Source organism: Phalangium opilio, unplaced genomic scaffold (assembly GCF_054372755.1).
Source record: "Phalangium opilio isolate 3A_F unplaced genomic scaffold, DU_Popi_V2 ptg000043l_1, whole genome shotgun sequence".
Lineage (NCBI taxonomy): Eukaryota > Metazoa > Arthropoda > Arachnida > Opiliones > Phalangiidae > Phalangium > Phalangium opilio.
Genome location: NW_028324167.1, coordinates 2,732,961 through 2,753,613, shown reverse-complemented (window position 1 = coordinate 2,753,613; position 20,653 = coordinate 2,732,961). Strand labels below are relative to the sequence as shown.

At 36.6% G+C, this 20,653-nt stretch overlaps 2 protein-coding genes across 2 annotated transcripts; one reads left to right on the top strand and one right to left on the bottom strand.

The window, feature by feature from the left end:
• Positions 1 to 1,568: 1,568 nt before the first annotated feature.
• Positions 1,569 to 5,092, top strand: LOC149677359 (uncharacterized). Its single transcript, XM_089837357.1, has 2 exons — positions 1,569 to 2,646; positions 4,318 to 5,092. Exons 1-2 carry the CDS (start codon positions 1,865 to 1,867, stop codon positions 5,090 to 5,092), a joined length of 1,557 nt encoding a protein of 518 aa, XP_089693483.1. The 5' UTR covers positions 1,569 to 1,864.
• A 798-nt stretch (positions 5,093 to 5,890) lies between these two features.
• LOC149677358 (uncharacterized) lies at positions 5,891 to 20,653 on the bottom strand. Its single transcript, XM_089837356.1, has 6 exons — positions 20,175 to 20,653; positions 11,147 to 11,404; positions 9,626 to 9,847; positions 6,966 to 8,313; positions 6,464 to 6,750; positions 5,891 to 5,960 (listed from the first exon to the last, which is right to left on the bottom strand). Exons 1-6 carry the CDS (start codon positions 20,651 to 20,653, stop codon positions 5,891 to 5,893), a joined length of 2,664 nt encoding a protein of 887 aa, XP_089693482.1.

Below are 20,653 nucleotides of genomic sequence, written 5' to 3'. Positions count from 1 at the left end.
ATTTGAGAGAGGAAAGGAATGACTTTAGAGAGGAAAAGAAAGATTTGTCGAAGTATAACAATAATTTGAGATAGCTTTTCAGCAGCATCTAATTGGCCCAATAACATAAACGTGGCGTGTGCAGTGACGGGCTTTCCATGTAAAATACCATGACGTTCAGTATGCAGTAATGGACTTGCCATGTGCAGGGACGTGACGTGCCGTTTGCAGTGACGTACTTCCATGTACAAATACATGATGCTCAGCGTGCTGCAGGGGCGTGCTTTCCATATGAAGGGACGTGGCGTGCCATTTCCAGTGAAGTGTTGTATGGCATAATAACTTCATAGTATATGTTGGATACGTTTGATAGTGGTTCTGAGAGACATTCGTGGAGTAAAACATCACAGATTCTCGTAAAGCGCCGTCTGATGATTCGCTGTCAAAGACTTATCACCAATTAAATAGGAAGACTGACTTCAAAACCGTGTGTAGGAATTCCCGCGTAGTACTCGAACTCTTAGTATCCCTGTAGCATGACAACAAGCAAATGTTTTTAACTTATGATGGCATTTGTTTACGAAGGAGTTTCATAAATATTTTCTTTTAATGGAACATTAAGAGATTTCCAAAATATTAAATACCATGCTTTTATCGGATTTGGTCGGACTTCATGTAATAGACCAGTTTCGAAAGTTATCATCTTGTTACTATTTGAAAATCCACTATATATTTTATACTCATTTTCATCCCTATTTGCAATCTGGCGCCTTATTCGATGCTAAAAGTTCAGCTTCCACATACGATAAGCAGCTCATATTGCGCCCCCAATTGGGAAAAAACATGTTTAAATATATTTTTAAATTAATAGGGCTGTGCGAATAGTGGTTTTTCTAATGGAATCGAATAGTGAATCTCCTATGCGAAATCCGAATCGAGTACCCGTTCAGACGAATATTACTCGTTTAAAAATATCTAGTTCGAGTACTCGTTTTTTTTTCAAAACGAGTATTCAAAAACTCTATTTCTCGGTTATTTCCAGACGAATATTCGTTTCAAAACTATTAATCGCTTTCTTAATGCACCTAGCAATCAAAACGACTACTTGAATATTTGATTACTCGGTTTTATCAGAAGGATGTTCGTTTCAAAACGATTAACCCTTTTCAAAATACATCTAGCAGCACTTGTTTTTTCAAAACGAGTACTCGAAAATTTTATTACTCGGTTTTATCAGAAGAATATTCTTTTCCAAACGATTAATCGTTTTTTAAATACATTTAGCAGTCGATAAATATTTTAGTTCCCGCATACAATGGAATTTTTCCTTTCTCTCTTGTTCGCCCGCTGAGACTAAGTATTTAGTGAGAGTAAAACAAAATTCCAATTTTCAATCGAATACTCGTTTTCTATTCGAATTGAACCCCTTGGAAACGATTATTCGGTTTAGGTAACTGTATTCGTATTTGAGGTTATTCGAATTTCTTTTCTCCAAATGGCAAATTCGATTCGAAATAAACGAATACTATACGAAAATCCGAGTATTCGCACAGCCCTATACCCGATGACTATTTCCGTTCAGACTGACTTCATGTAAGAAACAGACCTACGGCGTGGGAATACACGATGTTAACTCGGGGAAAAAAGAATCCGCGAGTGCCCGGCTTTAGAGAAAGTTTCTCACGATAAATGTGTTTGCCTCCAGGGGTGAACTTTTTTCTCGTCCTTTCGCTGCCTAGTGAATATTTAGTCTCAGATGTGATACTATATTAAAAACGTTCGTGCTTGTGTAATTAAAATTGTGATTTGTTACTTTGTCAAGATAGGTTTAGACCGGCTATATTTGTGGCTCTATATTGCTGTCATTCAGTCAAAGTTTAAAAGAATGGATCGCAATATGCGCAAATGTTTTACTCTTCTGCTCATAATTTTACTGTGTTCCCGCATTTCTTACACGAATGAAGTCGAGGAATATCTTCACGAATTGCACCACTGCTTCGAGGAAGCTGCAAGAAGTCGTTACAGTAATGATTTAAATCGATTAGAAATAAATCATAGGCGACTTCAAGGTCACTGTGGAATATTATCAGCAATAATTTCATGTCTAGAGAATAATGCTATCCAGGAGCCAAATCGCATCACGGAAGATTTTGAAACTGTCACAGCACTTGTTAATAGCATTTACGAAAACGTAGCTTTCCTAGCTAATGAACTAGAGGACGTGTTGTCATTGGAAACAGAAGGCAATGATCCTTACGTGTGCCCTGTTTTACACACCGGACGCGTAGGGAGGCCACGTTACCATGTCACTAGGGAAGAAGTTTTGAACGCTAGAAACGGGCTTGCATTTAACTGGGAAGGGTGCGCATCGTTTCTGGGATTAAATCCACGAACTTTATTTCGTCACCGTCAATATCTTGGAGTTAACGGCGCAGACGAAGTATTATCTAACGAACAATTGGATCACCTCATTTCAAACATTTTGTCCAACAACCCAAATATGGGTGAAACGTACGTCATCGGTGCACTCCGAAGCCACAGGGTTAGAGTGCCAAGATGGCGTATTAGAGAACGGCTAAACGATTTAGATCCTGTAGGAAGGGCTTTGAGAAGACGCAATTCAATAAGACGACGCAGATATAGTGTTCAAGGAGCGAATGCGTTGTGGTAAGAACCGTTACGAAAGCATAACAGGCTACAGCAAAATCATTTAACTGTACGGTGTACAGGAAATTCAATTCATTTTCACAGATTATTCTAAAATTATTTGACTTATAAATATCTGCGTAACGAAATAATGAAACATACGGGAAATAGTTTTCACAAAAGGGGCTAGTAGAAATCCCTCCGTCTTGCTCATCTTTAACTTAAGTGCAGTGTTGTATATATTTTAAGTAAGCAATCTCTAGTAAGGAGGATTTGGGGGATACGAAAACCTCGCCGCCTCCGCGGAGACGTTTTTATCACCACTCGCGTGTCATACTAATAGTACTCTAAAGGGAAGCCTTCACGGCGAAAGTTTGTCATGTAATTTAACATCAGATTTGGAGTGAGACGGATCATAGGCTACAGACATACTGACTAGTCATCTATAGATATAATTCAATCGTGTAAACTTAATGGTAGATGATTAGTTTATGCCATAAAAATTATTTTAAAAAACAAAAATAGATTAAGATTCATATCGTCTATCGATTAAAGGTTGTATCTTTTAGCCTTCAAAATTTAAGTGAACAATCCATTACAAAGCACTCGAATTTTTGCTCGTCCTACCTTTAAAGAGAGTATAAATCTGTCTTGCATGAGAGGGGCTTTTATTTTGGGGTGCACTTTCTACCTTCTACCCTTACGTTAAGTTCAATGAAAAGTTACCCAAGGATAAGTTGCTATCTAAAATCACAATTTCCTGTGTATTCGCGAGTCAAAATTATAAACTTTAAGAAAGCTTAGATGAGATTATAAAGAGCTACCTTAATCTGTCTACCTGTTGAAGTAGTGTTCAGTTTAACTTGATGTAAAAGGTCTACGGCTTATGAATACACAAAGGAAAGAAAGTAGTGCTACTTAAGTAAGAATGAGCAAGATTATTTAAAGTAACCTCGATAGTGACGCTCTGACAGCGAATGATAAGTAGCTTCTAAAATTTGCATATTTTCCTAAACGCGATGATACACTACGCTAGCAGGTCGCTTACATATGACATGTTATAAAGCGTAAAATTAAGAGTGACTAGGCGCGAAATGCATACAAAGTGTAGTAGTTTATTTTTATTTGGTGCAATTTTCCCGAAATTTTCAATTTGAGGGCAACTGTGGAGCGAAATATTTTTGCGTTAGGGGAAAAAACAGAAAGCCGTTATTTTATTTTAGGGTGTTTTTGGGAGCCTGGAACAAAATAACAGCCGAGCTCTTTTGGGTAAAAAGAGTCAAAATGCATATGACCTCTCAAAAGTAGGGCACCAAACAAAGAGATTTTCAGAATTCTGAAACTAGTATTGGAGCTTTGACCAAATTGTTATCGATTATTTACCTCAAGTTAATGAACGGAAACGTTTATAACAAGTAGAATACCGTAAACATGTTAAAAAGACCGTTTACGTCGATCAAGGAACAGTTATCTGCTGGTCCCAACTAATGGAATAGCTCAGAGAGAAGCCAGGAATCTTCAAATAATGGAAACAATTTGGTGAAAGCCACAATAGTAATAGCCTACTTCGAAGAGCTCCAGTTCATAGGGCGTTTTGACTCTTGTTTACCCTCATTACACGCCTGTTAATTTGTGCCAGACTTGTCAAAACACCCTGTATTTGTGTTCAATGCTAAAACAAATGTATTACAGGCACATGGACAGCAACCATAAACTGATTTCATGGAGGCTTGTTTTTCATGGGTGCATCGATGGATACAGTCGTCGAATCATATATCTGCGTTGCTTAACCAACAATAGAGCCCAAAGTGTTTTGCAGTTATTTATGGAAGGTGTTAGGGAACTCGGTTTGCCATTGCGCGTGCGAGGGGATAAGGGTACTGAAAACGTACATGTCGCTAGATACATGATAGAAAATAGGGGTTTAAATAGAGGCAGCTTTATCGCTGGATTATCTGTCCACAACCAGAGGATCGAGAGATTATGGAGAGAAGTGAATAGACTTGTTTCTGACTACTATAGAGCGTTATTTACATTTATGCAAGAACATGGCTTGTTGGATTGCCATAACGAACGTCACATTTATAGTTTGCATTATATGTACTTGCCTAGAATCAGCCAGTCCTGTAGTAGTTTGCTAGACTCTTGGAATTATCACTCTTTAAGCACCGAAAATGCTCATTCGCCTATTCAGCTATGGGCAATATCGAGAATGAATTCATTTGATATTGAAAGGCAAAATGAAGAATATTCTTTAAACCCGGATTCGTATGGTACTGAAGAAATTGAAAATACGCCAATAGAAACAAACAACAACGTAGTTGTTGAAGATTGCCAGATGCTCTTGACTTCGGAACAAACACGTTATCTGCAGAACACCATAGATCCTGTACTAGATGATGGAAACCACGGTATTGATACATGTCTAAGAATCTTGGCTTTATTGCAAGAATGGCTTGAAAACTGATTGAAAAAATTTAAATATTAATAGGAATAAGCTAATTCCTAAATGGTTTAAGTGCGGTTGTGAAGCGGTAGAGTGCATCATACTTATTAGCCGAGTGTAGTAAGGATAGTTTCTATGCACTTTCAAAACATAACATAGTTAATGGTGTTTTTCTTCTAATCCTGACGCATGTTTTTTTACACTTTGTATTGTCTCTTTTTTTCACGATAAGAGTTTTCTGAACTTTGTGTATTTTAACGAAACAAAGGTACTAAATTTTGGTGTGTGACGGACGTTAGTTATATTAAATACCAAGTTCATTGGCTCTGTGTGCCTTACTTCAATGAAAACAACCAGTATCGCAAAATGTTTTGTAAGTTTATCATTTTTACCCCCAATCTGTCAGCACGTGGAGGAAACTTCACTTCTTTACGTTCTGAAATTTTAAAGGTAAACGTTACCATGTTAATAGAGCGATTTGGTGACATCTCAGATTATCTGAGGTGACATCAAGTGCGCGAAAATGCAGGGCATAAACTAAGAGTCATAAGAAGACATAACTACCTTAGAACTTTCGTACTAAACTCATGCGGTGATACGGGTCATCAAAACATTGCGTTAAAATCATGGAAATTGACTAAAGGCTGAAACTTCTAATATGACTTGCTCAGCTTGTTTTAAGTTATCCTTCGTAATCAAAATTGTTCGATACTTCATTTATAATATCGATGCTACTGTGAAGGGAAATTTCTCGAGGAAGAACATCTGAGTGCAATGCTTAAGCTTTTATATATATCGGCTAAACCTGTCACTCAGTTTTCAATTTGGTATAGTTGTTGTGTGCGTTGGTTTTTCATTAAATTTCCATTGATATAAACGGTTTTTATTCCTAATATGGAAAACGGTACATTGTTAACGAGATTACAAAGAGTTTTGGCATGGCTTGGCTAATTGAGGGCACCAGTGAGCTTAATAACATGGTCCTTGGTTTCGTATCGCCCCAATTACTCAATTGACTATGGAATTTATTCCATAACAAGAGCCAAGATAATCTCCTGTTTTATATGCAAATTTTACATTCATAGTTCAGCTCGGGAAGATAGGAAACCTTTCAACGTTTTAGAAGTTATTGGTGACCTCATATAGCAAAGCAAAGCCGTGTAATATCAGAATGTTTAAGCAAAAATGTTTTAACGATTGTGCACGCTTCAATGAATTAATTGCAGCTATTATAAAACAATCGTCTTCGTATTTATCATTGAAAGTAATAATATTGCGTTATATACGTCTTAAAATGTTAAATAAGTCCTTGTTTGGAAATGTTTTAATAGAAATTTAGTTTAGTAACGGCCGAAACCTTGTGTGTTCATTAATCCGAAATTCATATTATACTTGAAATCTTCGTAAGTTTCATGTACAGCTGGGAGTCTGAGTTTTAAGGCGCAGGTACTTGATTCCGGGAGCTTCTTTGAATGCAGAAACTCAATCGAAGGTGATGCGTCAAAACCCAAAGGTGGAACGTCGTCCATGCCCGTGAAAAAAATTAGCACATCTTTAAGCTGTAATGGACCTTGGTTTTCTTCCATTTCATATATGTATTCCCGAAAGAAGGTCATTGCATCAACTTCTTTTTGGAACTTGTTGCTTCCCCTTTCAGAATATTTAATTGCTCCACACAGCTGCAATAGTTTAGAAGCGGTCAAAGGTTCACTTGAGTAACAGAAAAGTTTTTCAAAAACGTCTGGATAACTTTTTATTTTCTCGTGCAAATTTAACGTTTTCAGCCCTTCTATGAGTCTTTTTCGGGCGTCAGAACATCTTGTTAATACGCAAGAACGAACAATATCTTGGATTATTTCATTTTTGTTTTCAATTTTCAGTATTGGTTTGGTACTCCCAGCAAATATCTCAATTCCGAAAGTTCATCTCCAACGTTTTGTAACGCCTCTAAAGTGTGACAATTTTGGAAGCGAAAAAGCTTATCATGTACATCATAATCTTGAACGTCAGAAATGTCCACAGGAATGAGAGTTGTATCTTGAAATAAAGAGCGATAAGTAACTTTTGAAAAATATCTTGGCCCTGGTCCACCTTGTACAAGGGAAAGTGAGAAAGCGAGTCCAGCGTAATAGTATTCTTCTGCTTCTTCGGCGTCTTTATTCTTGTTCAAATATTTATTGTTCTCAGGGCCGCAAAAAATGCGACTAGAAACAATTTCTTTAATGAGAAGGCGCAAAAATTCTCTTTTTGGCCCACCCGCGTCAATAGCACCCTCGGCAGTTTCCAAATCATCAGCAAAACATACCGAGATTTTATGCTCTGAATTGAATCCGCGTTTCTTAAAGGTTCTTATCGCACATTCCAAAACCCGTTTCCGGTTTATGTTAAATATAGAAACCTTTTCGTTGTTGATTTTTTCAGCTAGCTCTCTTAGTATTTCATAAGCAGTCATCATTTCCACTTCAAGATTTTCATGATTGTTGGGACTCGTGATATCGGTAATGTCGTTGTTATAAGAGTCGGTTAAGTCGTTGTTGTAAGCGTCGGTTGAGTCGTTAGGAGCTTCCACTAACATAGTTGGATCAGAAGGATCGCCATCACTTAAAATCTGAAGAAAGTTAACATAAAGATCGGAATCATAAAATGTGCTTTCGGAATTGTTGATAGTTAACGACGAGGTTGTGGAGTCTTCGCGTGCTGGAAATTGACCCTGTATCGATGAATTGTTGATGGTTGACGACGAGGTTGTGGAGTCTTCGCGTGCTGGAAATCGGCCCAGTGTCGATGAATTGTTGATGGTTGACGACGAGGTTATAGAGTCTTGACGTGCTGGAAATTGACCTTGCGTCAATGGATTGTTGATGGTAGACGACGAGGCTGTTGCATCTTGACGTGCTGAATATTGACCCCGTGTCAATGTATTGTTAATGGTAGACGACGAGGCTACTGGAAATTGACTTTGTGGCAAATTATTAACTTCTGAAGTGCTTGATTCCACATCAGGTAAAGATAACTCTTGGATATGTTCCACTTTTTCTGATTGTTTCGATGTCCACTGTAAGTCTTCAACGGACATAACGTCAACAGAATCATCAGAAGTAGCCTCCAAAATATTCTTCGAGGGTCGCACGTATAAGATTCTTTGCTTCCAAAGAGTACAATTGGTTTCTCCGGATATAACCATGTTTTTCCCAAGTTTTTTTTTCATCAGGCGGGTTTTACATGCAACCAAAAGTTCAAGCCTAAAACGGAAAAATTATTTAGTATAATTGAAAATTATATTTGAATAATGTTTCACTATGAAGAGAGGTGTTATAGAGATATGTCAGTTGTAACTTAGACAAAACTTCATGCGTCTACCTATGGCAGTAGACGGCCATGTTTGGTAACGTATTAAGTGCTTCCTCTGGCGAGCCGCCCCGTTTTAAAGGGGTTGTAAAAAATGTCTTCTATTAAATCCTGCATGAATCCTATTTCCTTTCTCTGTTCGAAATAGCATAGGCGAAGTTTACTAGGACTTCGAAATAGCTAGAAGCTAATCTCAACTTTCGCTTTAAACCGTCAGTTCAATTGGCAACCATCTTTTGAGGACTCCATATTTTTTTAAACCGCAGCGAGGGTGAGAAATTTTCAAAAACGCCTCTTCGGCTTTTTTCCGCAATAAAGGGGAATGGGTTTGACTAGAACTAGATTTAGAATCAGGTGATTTTTATCGCTTCTTCTACTAATTACAAACATCGAAAGATCTAAAAATCAAAATTAATTCAGATTTTATCTATAACTTAAATGTAGTAGCTCCAACCACTAGCGTTGCCCTGTCTTTCAGCTAACAAAATTTCCGCGTCACGTGGTATGTTGAGCAATGTGATATTCTCAGGGCGCGAAATAAATTCTGCCATGTATATTTTCGTTAGCTGGAAGGCAGGGAGTTTAGCCATTATTCGTAGGTGCTACTTTTAACCAATCGATGAATTATGATATTTTTAGATTTTTAAAATCGTTAACTGACAACCGCATCTTTATCTAAATCAAGTCCAAAGGAGAGTCGATGAATGATATCTTTTTCGATTTTAAAAATTCATCAGCTTAAACAAACGCTAAAATCCCTGATCTAAATCAAAAGTTTCACAGTTGCTAAGCCTTGAGTTCATGAAGGTTAACGCGATCTTAACGCTAGTATTCAAAATAATAAGTCAAATTTACAGTCAAACTATTGGCCTCGAAAATTACAGATTCTATTTTATTTAGGCGACATTATTCTAAAGCCGTCAACAAAAAGAGACACCACAGAAAGAAAAAATTTATATTGCTGCCTGCATTATCAAAGTTCCCACTGTAGGTGGGACAAAAAGCTCTGTAACATACTTCTCACGACGCGTTAATTGAGGTTTTTAATACTTTTTTTTCTGCAAACTGCCTTTTACCCTACACATCACTTGAGAAACTGGCTCTTTATCTATTACAAGGTACTGTATGAATTTCTGGTCTTATTTATAACACTAATTTTCAAGGAAGAAACCCTAATTCCGCAAATGCCTTTACATTGTTACTTACTCTGTGTCAGCATCTATTTTTCCATGAAACTCTTCTCTAATCTCTTGCAAAATTTCTTCTTCGGTCCAAGACTTTGAAAACTTCATGCCATCTAAAACTAACCCGGCCTCATGAAGCCTAGCTTTCGCTTCGCCCTTCGGCACATTCGATGACAAAGGTCCTTCTAATAGAACTACTTCCTTCTGAAAGGAGGTTACTCCCGGTGGCCCCTTCTTTTTGTTCCTAAAATTATATTCCATATTTTACAGTTATTAATTTAAAACGAAAGAACTTCTTCACCGATCTATAGCGCTGCGAGCTGCGACAACGACGTAAGAGCAAAACAGAGAAAATTAACAATAGGAGAAAGTTCAATGTAGCCAAGTACAAACTCCATAGATTACCAGATGGGGCAATATGGCGATATTTACATTATCAAACCGTTGCCTACGTTAACGTAGGCAACGATCAAACAAGCTGGAACAGGGCCTTCACGTGCATAACCCCGCCCTCCAAATTGTAATTGCCTTCTCCATAGCTGTGCTAATTAATTAGTTAGCTAATCGAACTTCTAATTAATTAGCAAACATTTACTAATTGAAAATGGTAATTGAATTTTAATTACATTGGTGCTAATTGAGAAGTAATTCTAATTAATAAGTATGCACCGGAAAGGTAATTATCTAATTAAAATTTAATTTCATTTAGGATTAACTAATTAGCCAATTGGATTTTCAATTAATCTTTTACGCCAATTTGTTGTAAAAACTAAAAATCGAGGAATTTACTTTTGATTCATCTATTTGAATATGAAAAAGGCCTTATTATATTGATGAGGAAATCTTAGTGCTACTCTTAATTTTTCAGCTCCTCAAAACATGAGAGAATACTAGTACTAGTAGAAAATTTCGTAAATTTTAAATCGTAACTGCCCCATTTCGAAATTTCGACTGTTTTTCCTTCTTGAATTAATACATAGTTTACAGGCGTGGAGGATTCATACCATTTGCACAAGGAGACCTGGGAAATGTAAAATAGCAGACGATTTTACACTCTAAGTCGCTTGGTCTCCTGATGTTAATGGTAGGAATCCTCTACGCCTGTAAACTATGTATAGCATTGCCCATGGATTTACTACTCAGGAGTGCATTATAGGAACTGTGGGAAGAAAATGAAGAAATGAGACAAATTTTAACATGACGGAAGGCTCGAGGCTTGTCTCATTTTTCGAGAATAATTCACGGCTTCCGTACCCGTTTTTCAATGGCATTAAAACATTAAACTTTGCATTACCAAAGTACTAAATCCATGGGCACTTTTAAACTTTTATGTTTACTTATGGTTTTTTTACCTTAATTAGACAAATAATTAATTTGAAATTAGTAATTCTAATAAATTAGTTTGATAAATAAATGCCTAATTTCTAATTGAATAAAATTAGTTCATAAATATTTACCTAATTGCTAATTATAATTCAATTAGTTTCCAGCTAATTAGCACAGCTCTGCAGTCCATACTTTAACATTATAAATTGAAACTTACTTAAGAATGGACTTCCTTGTCGTTTTGGCACTCATAGCGAAGTTGAACTTTGGCACTTGATTTGATTGAGAACTGGACGACTGGCTGGGATGATTAGATAAGCCCCGATTATATGGTTGAAATGTTCTCCTAAGTTCCGCTCCAACAGAACCCTCGGTTATGGGATTAACTCTAGTTTCGTAATTGTTTCTTTGCACAGTGGTAACGTTTTCATTCAGTGTTTGTAAAAGCCTTCGCTCCCGATAGCGATAATATTTTCTAAAGTCTCCCAAACCATACAGTTACTGCGAGATTCTGAATCCATAGGAAAATATTCAATATCCTATTGAAACCGTTATGTTAACTGTTTTGCTTGAAACGCGACAAGTTGTCGCCGACAACCTAGGCTAAAACACAATCTCGAATTCTCGATGGCACGCGTGAGAAGCTACTAGCTTGAACCAGCTTTTCTATCATTCTGCTGGGAAAAAAAGTATGCCCCTGGTGGTAGCTAAGAACATCGTGGGAAATATTTCCTAAGGGAGAGAAAACATAGCTATTGGAACTTAAAATTGAAAAATAGACCTGACCTTTATCCTTTCTGAAAAGACGATCATTTTTAAACAAATAGCCTACTTGCAAAACCTTGTATTATTAATAAACCTATTTAATTTTACCCTATCGCTGAAAATAACTTCAAAATAATGACATTTGCGAAGATTAAAGTAAAACTGACTTGCCTTATGCGTTTTTCGGTAGGATTGCACTATATCTATTCACATAAAATAATGGTCTTACCTGACTAATTAGCCCATGGGGAGTTCAAATAAAATAGTTAAAAAAATATTGGCCCGCCGCAAGTACTTTTAATTTTTTTTCGAAAATTTCAAAATTGCATGTTTTTACCGTAACTCCTGTATACCGTATTCCGCACTCAGTCTTGTAAAAAACGTACAAGTTTTTGAAAGCCGCCCAGTTTTCGGTAATGGATCTAAACTTAATTAATAGCCGATAATTTGGAAAAGGCGCATTATTTTGGCTGAAGGAACTAAATTTTAAAACTCATATTTAGGAAAAGGGGCATAATTTTTGGTGAAGGCACTAAATTCAAAAACCGATATCTTGGAAAAGGTGGCAACTAGTTAACCTAACCTGGTGATTTCAAATTTTCAAACGAAGTTTTGGCCCAGTTCCGGCGGACGAATATTTTTTTAACTATTTTATTTGAACTCCAAATGGTCTAATTAGTCAGGTAAGACCGTTATTTCATGTGAATAGATATAATGCAATTGTACCCGTTTTTCATCGTCTTCGTGTCATAACGAAAAATTAAACAGCCTAACTACAGTACTAGACTCGGATTCACTTGGACTCGATAAAATGTCTAAAGTTGATTGGAATTCGCGCTCAGTGTTAAGTTTCGTAATCCGAAGTAGGTGCGGGTGAATTTGATTTTAACTTTTTAAGATGTGTTGAATTGGCTATGACCTCTGTAGACCAATATAAAGAAGTGTCGAAGGGGATCGCAACACTTACACATACTAGAAAAGTAGACGGAGTGGGGAAAGGTAAAGCCCCGCCCATTGACATGCGCGGTAAACACTGGATGTTTCACTTCCAACAGCAACACGTAGATGGCGGGAAAATCCACTCTTTGGCGCGAAATTTAAAATGCTTCGTTTTAGAACATTGATGTTGCTAAAGATCTCAATAAAAAGGCGAATATTCGTGTTGTTATAAAGATTTTAAAATATTTTCCCACCATGTTTTAAGCACAACATACACAACACAAAATAAAGGTTCATGAGTTTTGCATTATTAAATTTATCATTATGGGACTAGATTGTTTTTAGGATTTAAATGTATTATTTCTTAAATAACTATGAATTGTAAATGCCCATTCCCGAGTTGCAAAAACACAGAAATGGATATATCAGGAGTTCATAATAACCCCCCTTCGGCGTTATTATTACAACCTCTAGACTAATCTGTTTATTGAACACCTCAACGTTCGATGTGAGTACCATTGGGGTGGAGGGACTCTTCAAGACGACTGTCCATGTCTTGCTATACATTTACAAGCACTAAACTCATAGACGTAGAAAGTACGAGTAAATGTCTTCAGTGATTTTCTCATCGAGAAGAAGGGTTCGGTAACTCGGTTTCCAAGAATGCCCACCAAAATTTCATCTTCCATCGCAATTGATGATTATGATGTTGTAACCAGTGATAATTTTGTTAGGTTCAGTATACTGTACGTTACACCGGTATAATGAACTATCCCTATATAGCCTCGTCAGAGAACAGTACCTTTCTAAAAGTAATGGATCGGCTTCAATTAGTTCACGTAAAGGTCTTGCCGTCTTGGGTAATCATCATAAACATCATGTTCAATTTGTCCTGCTTGGAATAGGCAGGCATTTTGATAAGACACGAGACTAACTACGGTAATTCGATCCTAGCTGCTACGTGACGACAAGCAATTTTAACAAAGGCCTTTTTTCTCGGTGCCACAGACAACTTGGACCTTCTGCTTCAGAGTTTTTCCCCAAGGAAACTTTTGTTTCCCTTATTTAGTCCAAATCTAAGGTTAGGGGTGTTTTAATATTGGCCAACCATTATTTATGTGATTTTTTACCGAAGGGTCGGTCATTCATGAAATCCCGTACGCTACCCGTGAAATTCAACTTAAGAAATCCGAAATCAATGCTGATATCGAAATCAAATAAAAAATCCGAAATCAGCAACGAAATCACAAAATCGGCGAAGAAATCATAAAATCAGTAAACAAATCACAAAATCAAGAAAGATATCACGAAATCACGAAATCAACAAAGAAATCACGAAATCAGAAGCGAAATCACAAAATCAGTAAAGAAATCGTGAAATCCATTACAAAATTCGTGAAATCCAAAATCCAAAGAAATCTCAAAATCCAAGGAAATCACGCGAAAAACCTCAAAATCCAACGAAATCAAGACAATTATTGCTAAATCCGTCAAAATCACTGTAGAAACATAAAAATCCGACGGAATCACGGGAAAAATCTCAAAATTCGATGAAATCCATTGGATCCGAAGAAATCAAATTGGATTTCGAAATACCGTACAATTTTTCCAACACGTCCGACCGATGTGTTTTACAGTATTTGTGCCTTTTTAATAGGCGTAATGTTACAGTTGTATCACTACAGACCTTGTATTTCTAATGGAACAGGCAATACCGCAGAGTTGAGCCTAAAAACAAGGATGGTAAATGTTTGACCTATCGGGTCACGACATTGCAGCGGTGTCACGTGTCGAACGTTAAAGCGACCTTCACCACAATAAACCACATGATTGTGGTATTTCCGGTCCCTTTCGATATACTGGGTTTGTAGTGTTGCAGCCGAGTACTAGAATTACAGTAGTTAGTCTCGTTTCATAGCAAAATGCCAACCTATTCCAACCAGGACAAATTGGACTAAATGTTTATTTTTGGTGACGGTCGCGGTAACCTTCAACTAAAGGCAGTGCTTTATGCCGAACGCTTTCCACACCAACGATATCCGGTGCGAAACACCTCTACCGACATTGGCGAACACCAATTCGTGATTTCGTTAGTGCAAGATCGTGGACGTAGAAGAGACTGTACTGTCTGCAATGAGGATAGAGATTTTGACATCGTAGCACGTTTTGAAGACAATTCATGCTAATAGTAGAGTGGTGGAACAAGAAGTTGCACTAAACCATTCTTCTGTTCTTGCCAGTTTACAAGGGCATCACAAAAGAAATAATCATCAAGCCTTAACGGACGAGGATTACCTAAGACGGCTAGACCTTTCTTACGGAACATTTGTAGCAAGGTTACTAAACCAAATCACATACGCGATAAATAGTACCCTCATCATTAGTCTATTTGCGTTAAACTATTTGGCAAGACGCGCTTGTGGATTTTTGTTACACCCCAAGACGAGGTTAGAGAGTTGATTTGCTGAGGATTTAGTGCCAAACAGTTATAGAATTCACCCCGTGCACGGTGCGATGCCCATCAGTAGTTTGTTGAGCGGGAGAGCAAACAAAAAGGGTGAGCCTGGGAAGAATGACGTTACGTAACTAATGTATTAAGATGATACAGAGTGGCATCCTTCTTCTATTATCCCCTTCTGCTAGTACTCTCTCTCTCTTTATCAATGAAATTCCCCCACAGTGAAGTCTAAGAAAATTTTGTAAATCTTAACTGCCCCATTTCGAAATTTCGACTAGTTTTCCTTCTTGAATTAATAGCAGTGCTCGTGGATTTACTACTCAGGAGTTAATTTTAGGAACTGTGTCAAGAAAATGAAGAAATGAGACAAATTTTAACATGACGGAAGGCTCGAAGCTGGTCTCATTTTCGAGAATAATTCACGGCTTCCGTACTTATTTTTCGAGGGTATTAAAGGAAAGCGCGGCTCCGTTAGTGCCCCTTAAAGATGGTTTTTCTGCTACATAGTGGCTAAGCTTGCTAAAGGCAGCTAGTTAAGCCAAAGGCTGGCAGTGGCGTCGCTAGGCCTTTTTTGGCCTATAGCCCCCCCAAATGTTAAACTTAGCCCCCCCCCCAAAATAATCCGTAAACCCTACCAAAAAATTGCTGTTGGCAACCTAAAATTCTGTAGCAATATATAAAAACTTTTCAATATCAAACAGTAAAATTTTTAAAAAAAAAAAAACAGATAGAGCAAGTAAAATGTTTCATGTTCTTTCAAAGGGAGTCCCAATAGTGTTGACTAAAAGCTAACCAAAACTAAAAATAAACCTAAGACGAGTGAAAATCCTTCATAATCGGTTCCGTAGTCTTTATCAATGAAAGGTTGTATATTTTTAAAATATGAATAATTTCACGTTGACACAAATTTACGGATAGTTATAAAGGTCTACACATTTTCCAATGAAACCATTATGCAATTTTTTATATTAAGTTCTTATAATAACTTTCAAACTGTTTGATATTGAAAATTTTTTATATATTGCTACAGAATGTTAGGTTGCCAACAGCAATCTTTTGGTAGGCCAAAAAAGGCCTAGCGAAGCCACTGGCATTCGGCACCTATACGGTAGGATTGCCGACGTGTGTCGAATTCCCTAAGACTCTTTATACTTTATCAGTTTTAGAACAGGGACTTAGCAATTCGGGTTTAGCTTCACTCGCCAGCGCCATTATGGTGTGTTTTTTTTTCTACAGAATCAGAGCTATTTAAGCCCCTCCTCCTGGTACAATTCTATGTGCATGACGTAGTTCTGCAGAGTCCCTACTTATGTAAGTAAACAAACTATTGTTTTCCTCGATCGTTGAAATTATTGTTTACCTCGTTCAAATTATTGTTTTCCACGTTCAAATTATTGTTTTCCACTCTCAAATTGTTGTTTTCCTCGATCAAATTATTGTTTTCCTCGATCAAATTATTGTTTTCCTCGTTCAAATTATTGTTTTCGTCGTTCAAATTATTGTTTTCGTCGTTCAAATTATTGTTTTCCTCGTTCAAATTATTGTTTTCGTCGTTCAAATTATTGTTTTCCTCGTTCAAATTATTGTTTTCCACTCTCAAATTATTGTTTTCCTCGATCAAATTATTGTTTTCCTCGTTCAAATTATTGTTTTCCTCGTTCAAATTATTGTTTTCCTCGATCAAATTATTGTTTTCCTCGTTCAAATTATTGTTTTCCTCGATCAAATTATTGTTTTCCTCGATCAAATTATTGTTTTCCTCGTTCAAATTATTGTTTTCGTCGTTCAAATTATTGTTTTCCTCGTTCAAATTATTGTTTTCCACTCTCAAATTATTGTTTTCCTCGATCAAATTATTGTTTTCCTCGTTCAAATTATTGTTTTCCTCGATCAAATTATTGTTTTCCTCGATCAAATTATTGTTTTCCTCGATCAAATTATTGTTTTCCTCGATCAAATTATTGTTTTCCTCGATCAAATTATTGTTTTCCTCGTTCAAATTATTGTTTTCGTCGTTCAAATTATTGTTTTCCTCGTTCAAATTATTGTTTTCGTCGTTCAAATTATTGTTTTCCTCGTTCAAATTATTGTTTTCCACGTTCAAATTATTGTTTTCCACGTTCAAATTATTGTTTTCCACTCTCAAATTATTGTTTTCCTCGATCAAATTATTGTTTTCCTCGTTCAAATTATTGTTTTCCTCGTTCAAATTATTGTTTTCCTCGATCAAATTATTGTTTTCCTCGTTCAAATTATTGTTTTCCTCGTTCAAATTATTGTTTTCCTCGTTCAAATTATTGTTTTCCTCGTTCAAATTATTGTTTTCCTCGTTCAAATTATTGTTTTCCTCGTTCAAATTATTGTTTTCCTCGATCAAATTATTGTTTTCCTCGTTCAAATTATTGTTTTCCTCGATCAAATTATTGTTTTCCTCGTTCAAATTATTGTTTTCCTCGTTCAAATTATTGTTTTCCTCGATCAAATTATTGTTTTCCACGTTCAAATTATTGTTTTCCACTCTCAAATTATTGTTTTCCTCGATCAAATTATTGTTTTCCTCGTTCAAATTATTGTTTTCCTCGTTCAAATTATTGTTTTCCTCGATCAAATTATTGTTTTCCTCGTTCAAATTATTGTTTTCCTCGTTCAAATTATTGTTTTCCTTGTTCAAATTATTGTTTTCCTCGTTCAAATTATTGTTTTCCTCGTTCAAATTATTGTTTTCCTCGTTCAAATTATTGTTTTCCTCGATCAAATTATTGTTTTCCTCGTTCAAATTATTGTTTTCCTCGATCAAATTATTGTTTTCCTCGTTCAAATTATTGTTTTCCTCGTTCAAATTATTGTTTTCCTCGTTCAAATTATTGTTTTCCTCGTTCAAATTATTGTTTTCCTCGTTCAAATTATTATTTTCCACTCTCAAATTATTGTTTTCCACTCTCAAATTATTGTTTTCCACTCTCAAATTATTGTTTTCCATTCTCAAATTATTGTTTTCCACTCTCAAATTATTGTTTTCCATTCTCAAATTATTGTTTTCCACTCTCAAATTATTGTTGTCATATGTGTTTGGAATTTTGTCCGTAACGGCGCCCCATATATAACATATGTTAATGAATGATGTCATGTTATAGTTTAGCAACTTTGGCTTCAATAACAGTAATTAAATTAAATACCTAAACAATTCATAGCAATTGGTTACGTTGGAAAAATCTGCGCTGATGTAAACATGGAAATTATTTGACTAATTAAATTACATAACGACACTGTCCTCCTGGATTAATCAGCACCACTGTTACTTATATTTATGATTTAACAAAATCCACTGTTGGTAACAAACTGCGCTAAGGTAAACACCACGACTCTTTTAACTGCCGTAAGGAAAACATTTTAAACTTTTTGTCATCTTACCAGTAGTATTTTGAAGTTTTCGATCTTTTCACAGGGTGAAAAGAACTATCTTTATTTCAACACGTTAATAATTTGAATAGGTATGCCATTTATTGGAAGCGCACACGGTAAATACAGCATAAAAAGCCTTGTGTTAACCCGGTTAGGCTATGTTTCTAGCATAAAATTGAGCAGACTATACACAGGATTCCAAAACAAATGAGAGCTGGAAATCAGCCCTTATAATAATCTTTAAAGAGTAACTAAAATAGGGTAATGGCAGCCCTCTGCCTTCGACTGTAAGCTCTATGGGGAAATAACATGGGGTGCTATTAGTCTTTACAACTTAAGCCTTGGCCGTAAAGAACGTCGAAAAACTTACTTCAAAAGATATAAAAACCTCTATTAACTGTAATAATTTATCTGAATTACTTTTCTAGACGAAAATTCGACCTGATAACGACGTATTTCTTATTAAGGGTGCTACAGTTAATTAGAAAATACATATAAAGGTGCTCAAGCTCGGACGAAATACCAAAGTAATTTGTTAGAGTCTACTGCTAAGAAATTAGGAAAATGAGCAAGAAAGCCAACATTTACAATTAGTCAACGTAACTTGTTAGCACTCACAAACTTAGGACCTTCTAGTTGTCAACGAGACCGAAATGAAGAAAATAGGTTTAAGCGCGCTATAAGGTTAGGCTGACCTTTGACCCAAAAGTAATTTTTTGACGTACTATCTTAATTAGTTAAATTACAAAAATTAGAATTCATTAATTAAAAATCGAAGCAGGTAAGTTTCTCATTTAAGAAATGCTTGTTAATTTAGAAGTATTCCGAAAACTAACTTCGCTATAGTTTTTCCATATGGCCTGTCACAATTGCCTTAAAAAACCGAAAATTTTTTAATGCTTTTTCTATGGGACGCTAACCCTAAAAGGTGTGACTTTTTCTTTAACATTACGGAAGGGTGTCATGTCATATCTACAAGGGCCTACCGGCCCTGTAGAATAAACCAGATAGGAATTAACCCTCTATCTGTCCCTTGTGCCAATACTGCACCAAGCCGTGGCTACTAGCATCGGTTTGAATAAGAAATTTCTTATTCAAATCCGGGAGAGCTAATTCCTAGGTACTCTTTACCTTTTCCACTAACTCACGCATAGCGTTGGTATGGATTTCCTCCCAACGCCACCTCGAATCCTTCTTAAATAGGTTATACAAAGGACGAGCTATTCCCGCAAAGTTCGGTATAAACTGGCGGTAATAACCTATCATGCCAAGAAATCTTTGTATTGATTTCACGTCTCGAGGGATGGGGAATTCCTCAATCGATCGAAACTTATCCGGATTTGGCATACAGCGCCCTGGACCAACCTTATAACCGAGAATATTAACGGTATTGGTGCAAGCTGCACCTTGCTAGAATTTCTCGAATGTGAATCAAATGATCCTCAAACGTCTCGGAATATATGGTGATATCATCATAAAAAACGAGACCGAAATTCTATTTACAGGGTCCTAACACACGGTCAACTAATCACATGAAAGTTGCCGGCGCGTTTTTAAGTCCAAAGGGCATCTTTACGAATTCGTAAAGTCACCTATGGCACACGAAAGCTGTCTTTTGTATATATTTTTTTTCATTTTAACTTGAAGGAAGCCTTTTGTTAAATCAATAGTCGTAAAATACCGCGCCTTCCCTAAATACGCTAAGATATCTGGTATCGAAGGCATTGAGTACCTATCGGCGGTAGTCACGTCATTTAACCTCCGCACATCTACACAAAGCCGTTTGATCTCACCCGGCTTTGGGTTAGCTTTTTCAACAAGTACAATTGGGGACGCCCAGGGACTATTGGATGGTCGTATAACTCCCAGTTCCAACAACTCATCAAAAGCCCTGTCGATCTCCTCCCTCTTCCTATTGATAACCGGACGGGGATGACACACTATAGGCTTAGCGTCACCCGTCTCTATAGAGTGCTCAATTAGCGAGGTTTCGCCAGGTTTCTTTGTGAATACATTTCGGAATTCCGAGAGAATATCCACCAACCTTGCTCTTTCATCTTTGCTACAGGTCGATTTCGACGCTAAAGCTTTTAACACATTTAAGGGGTCTTTGTCACTTTTGACGATTTTGCCAAAACAATTAGACGCCCCTTTTTCCAT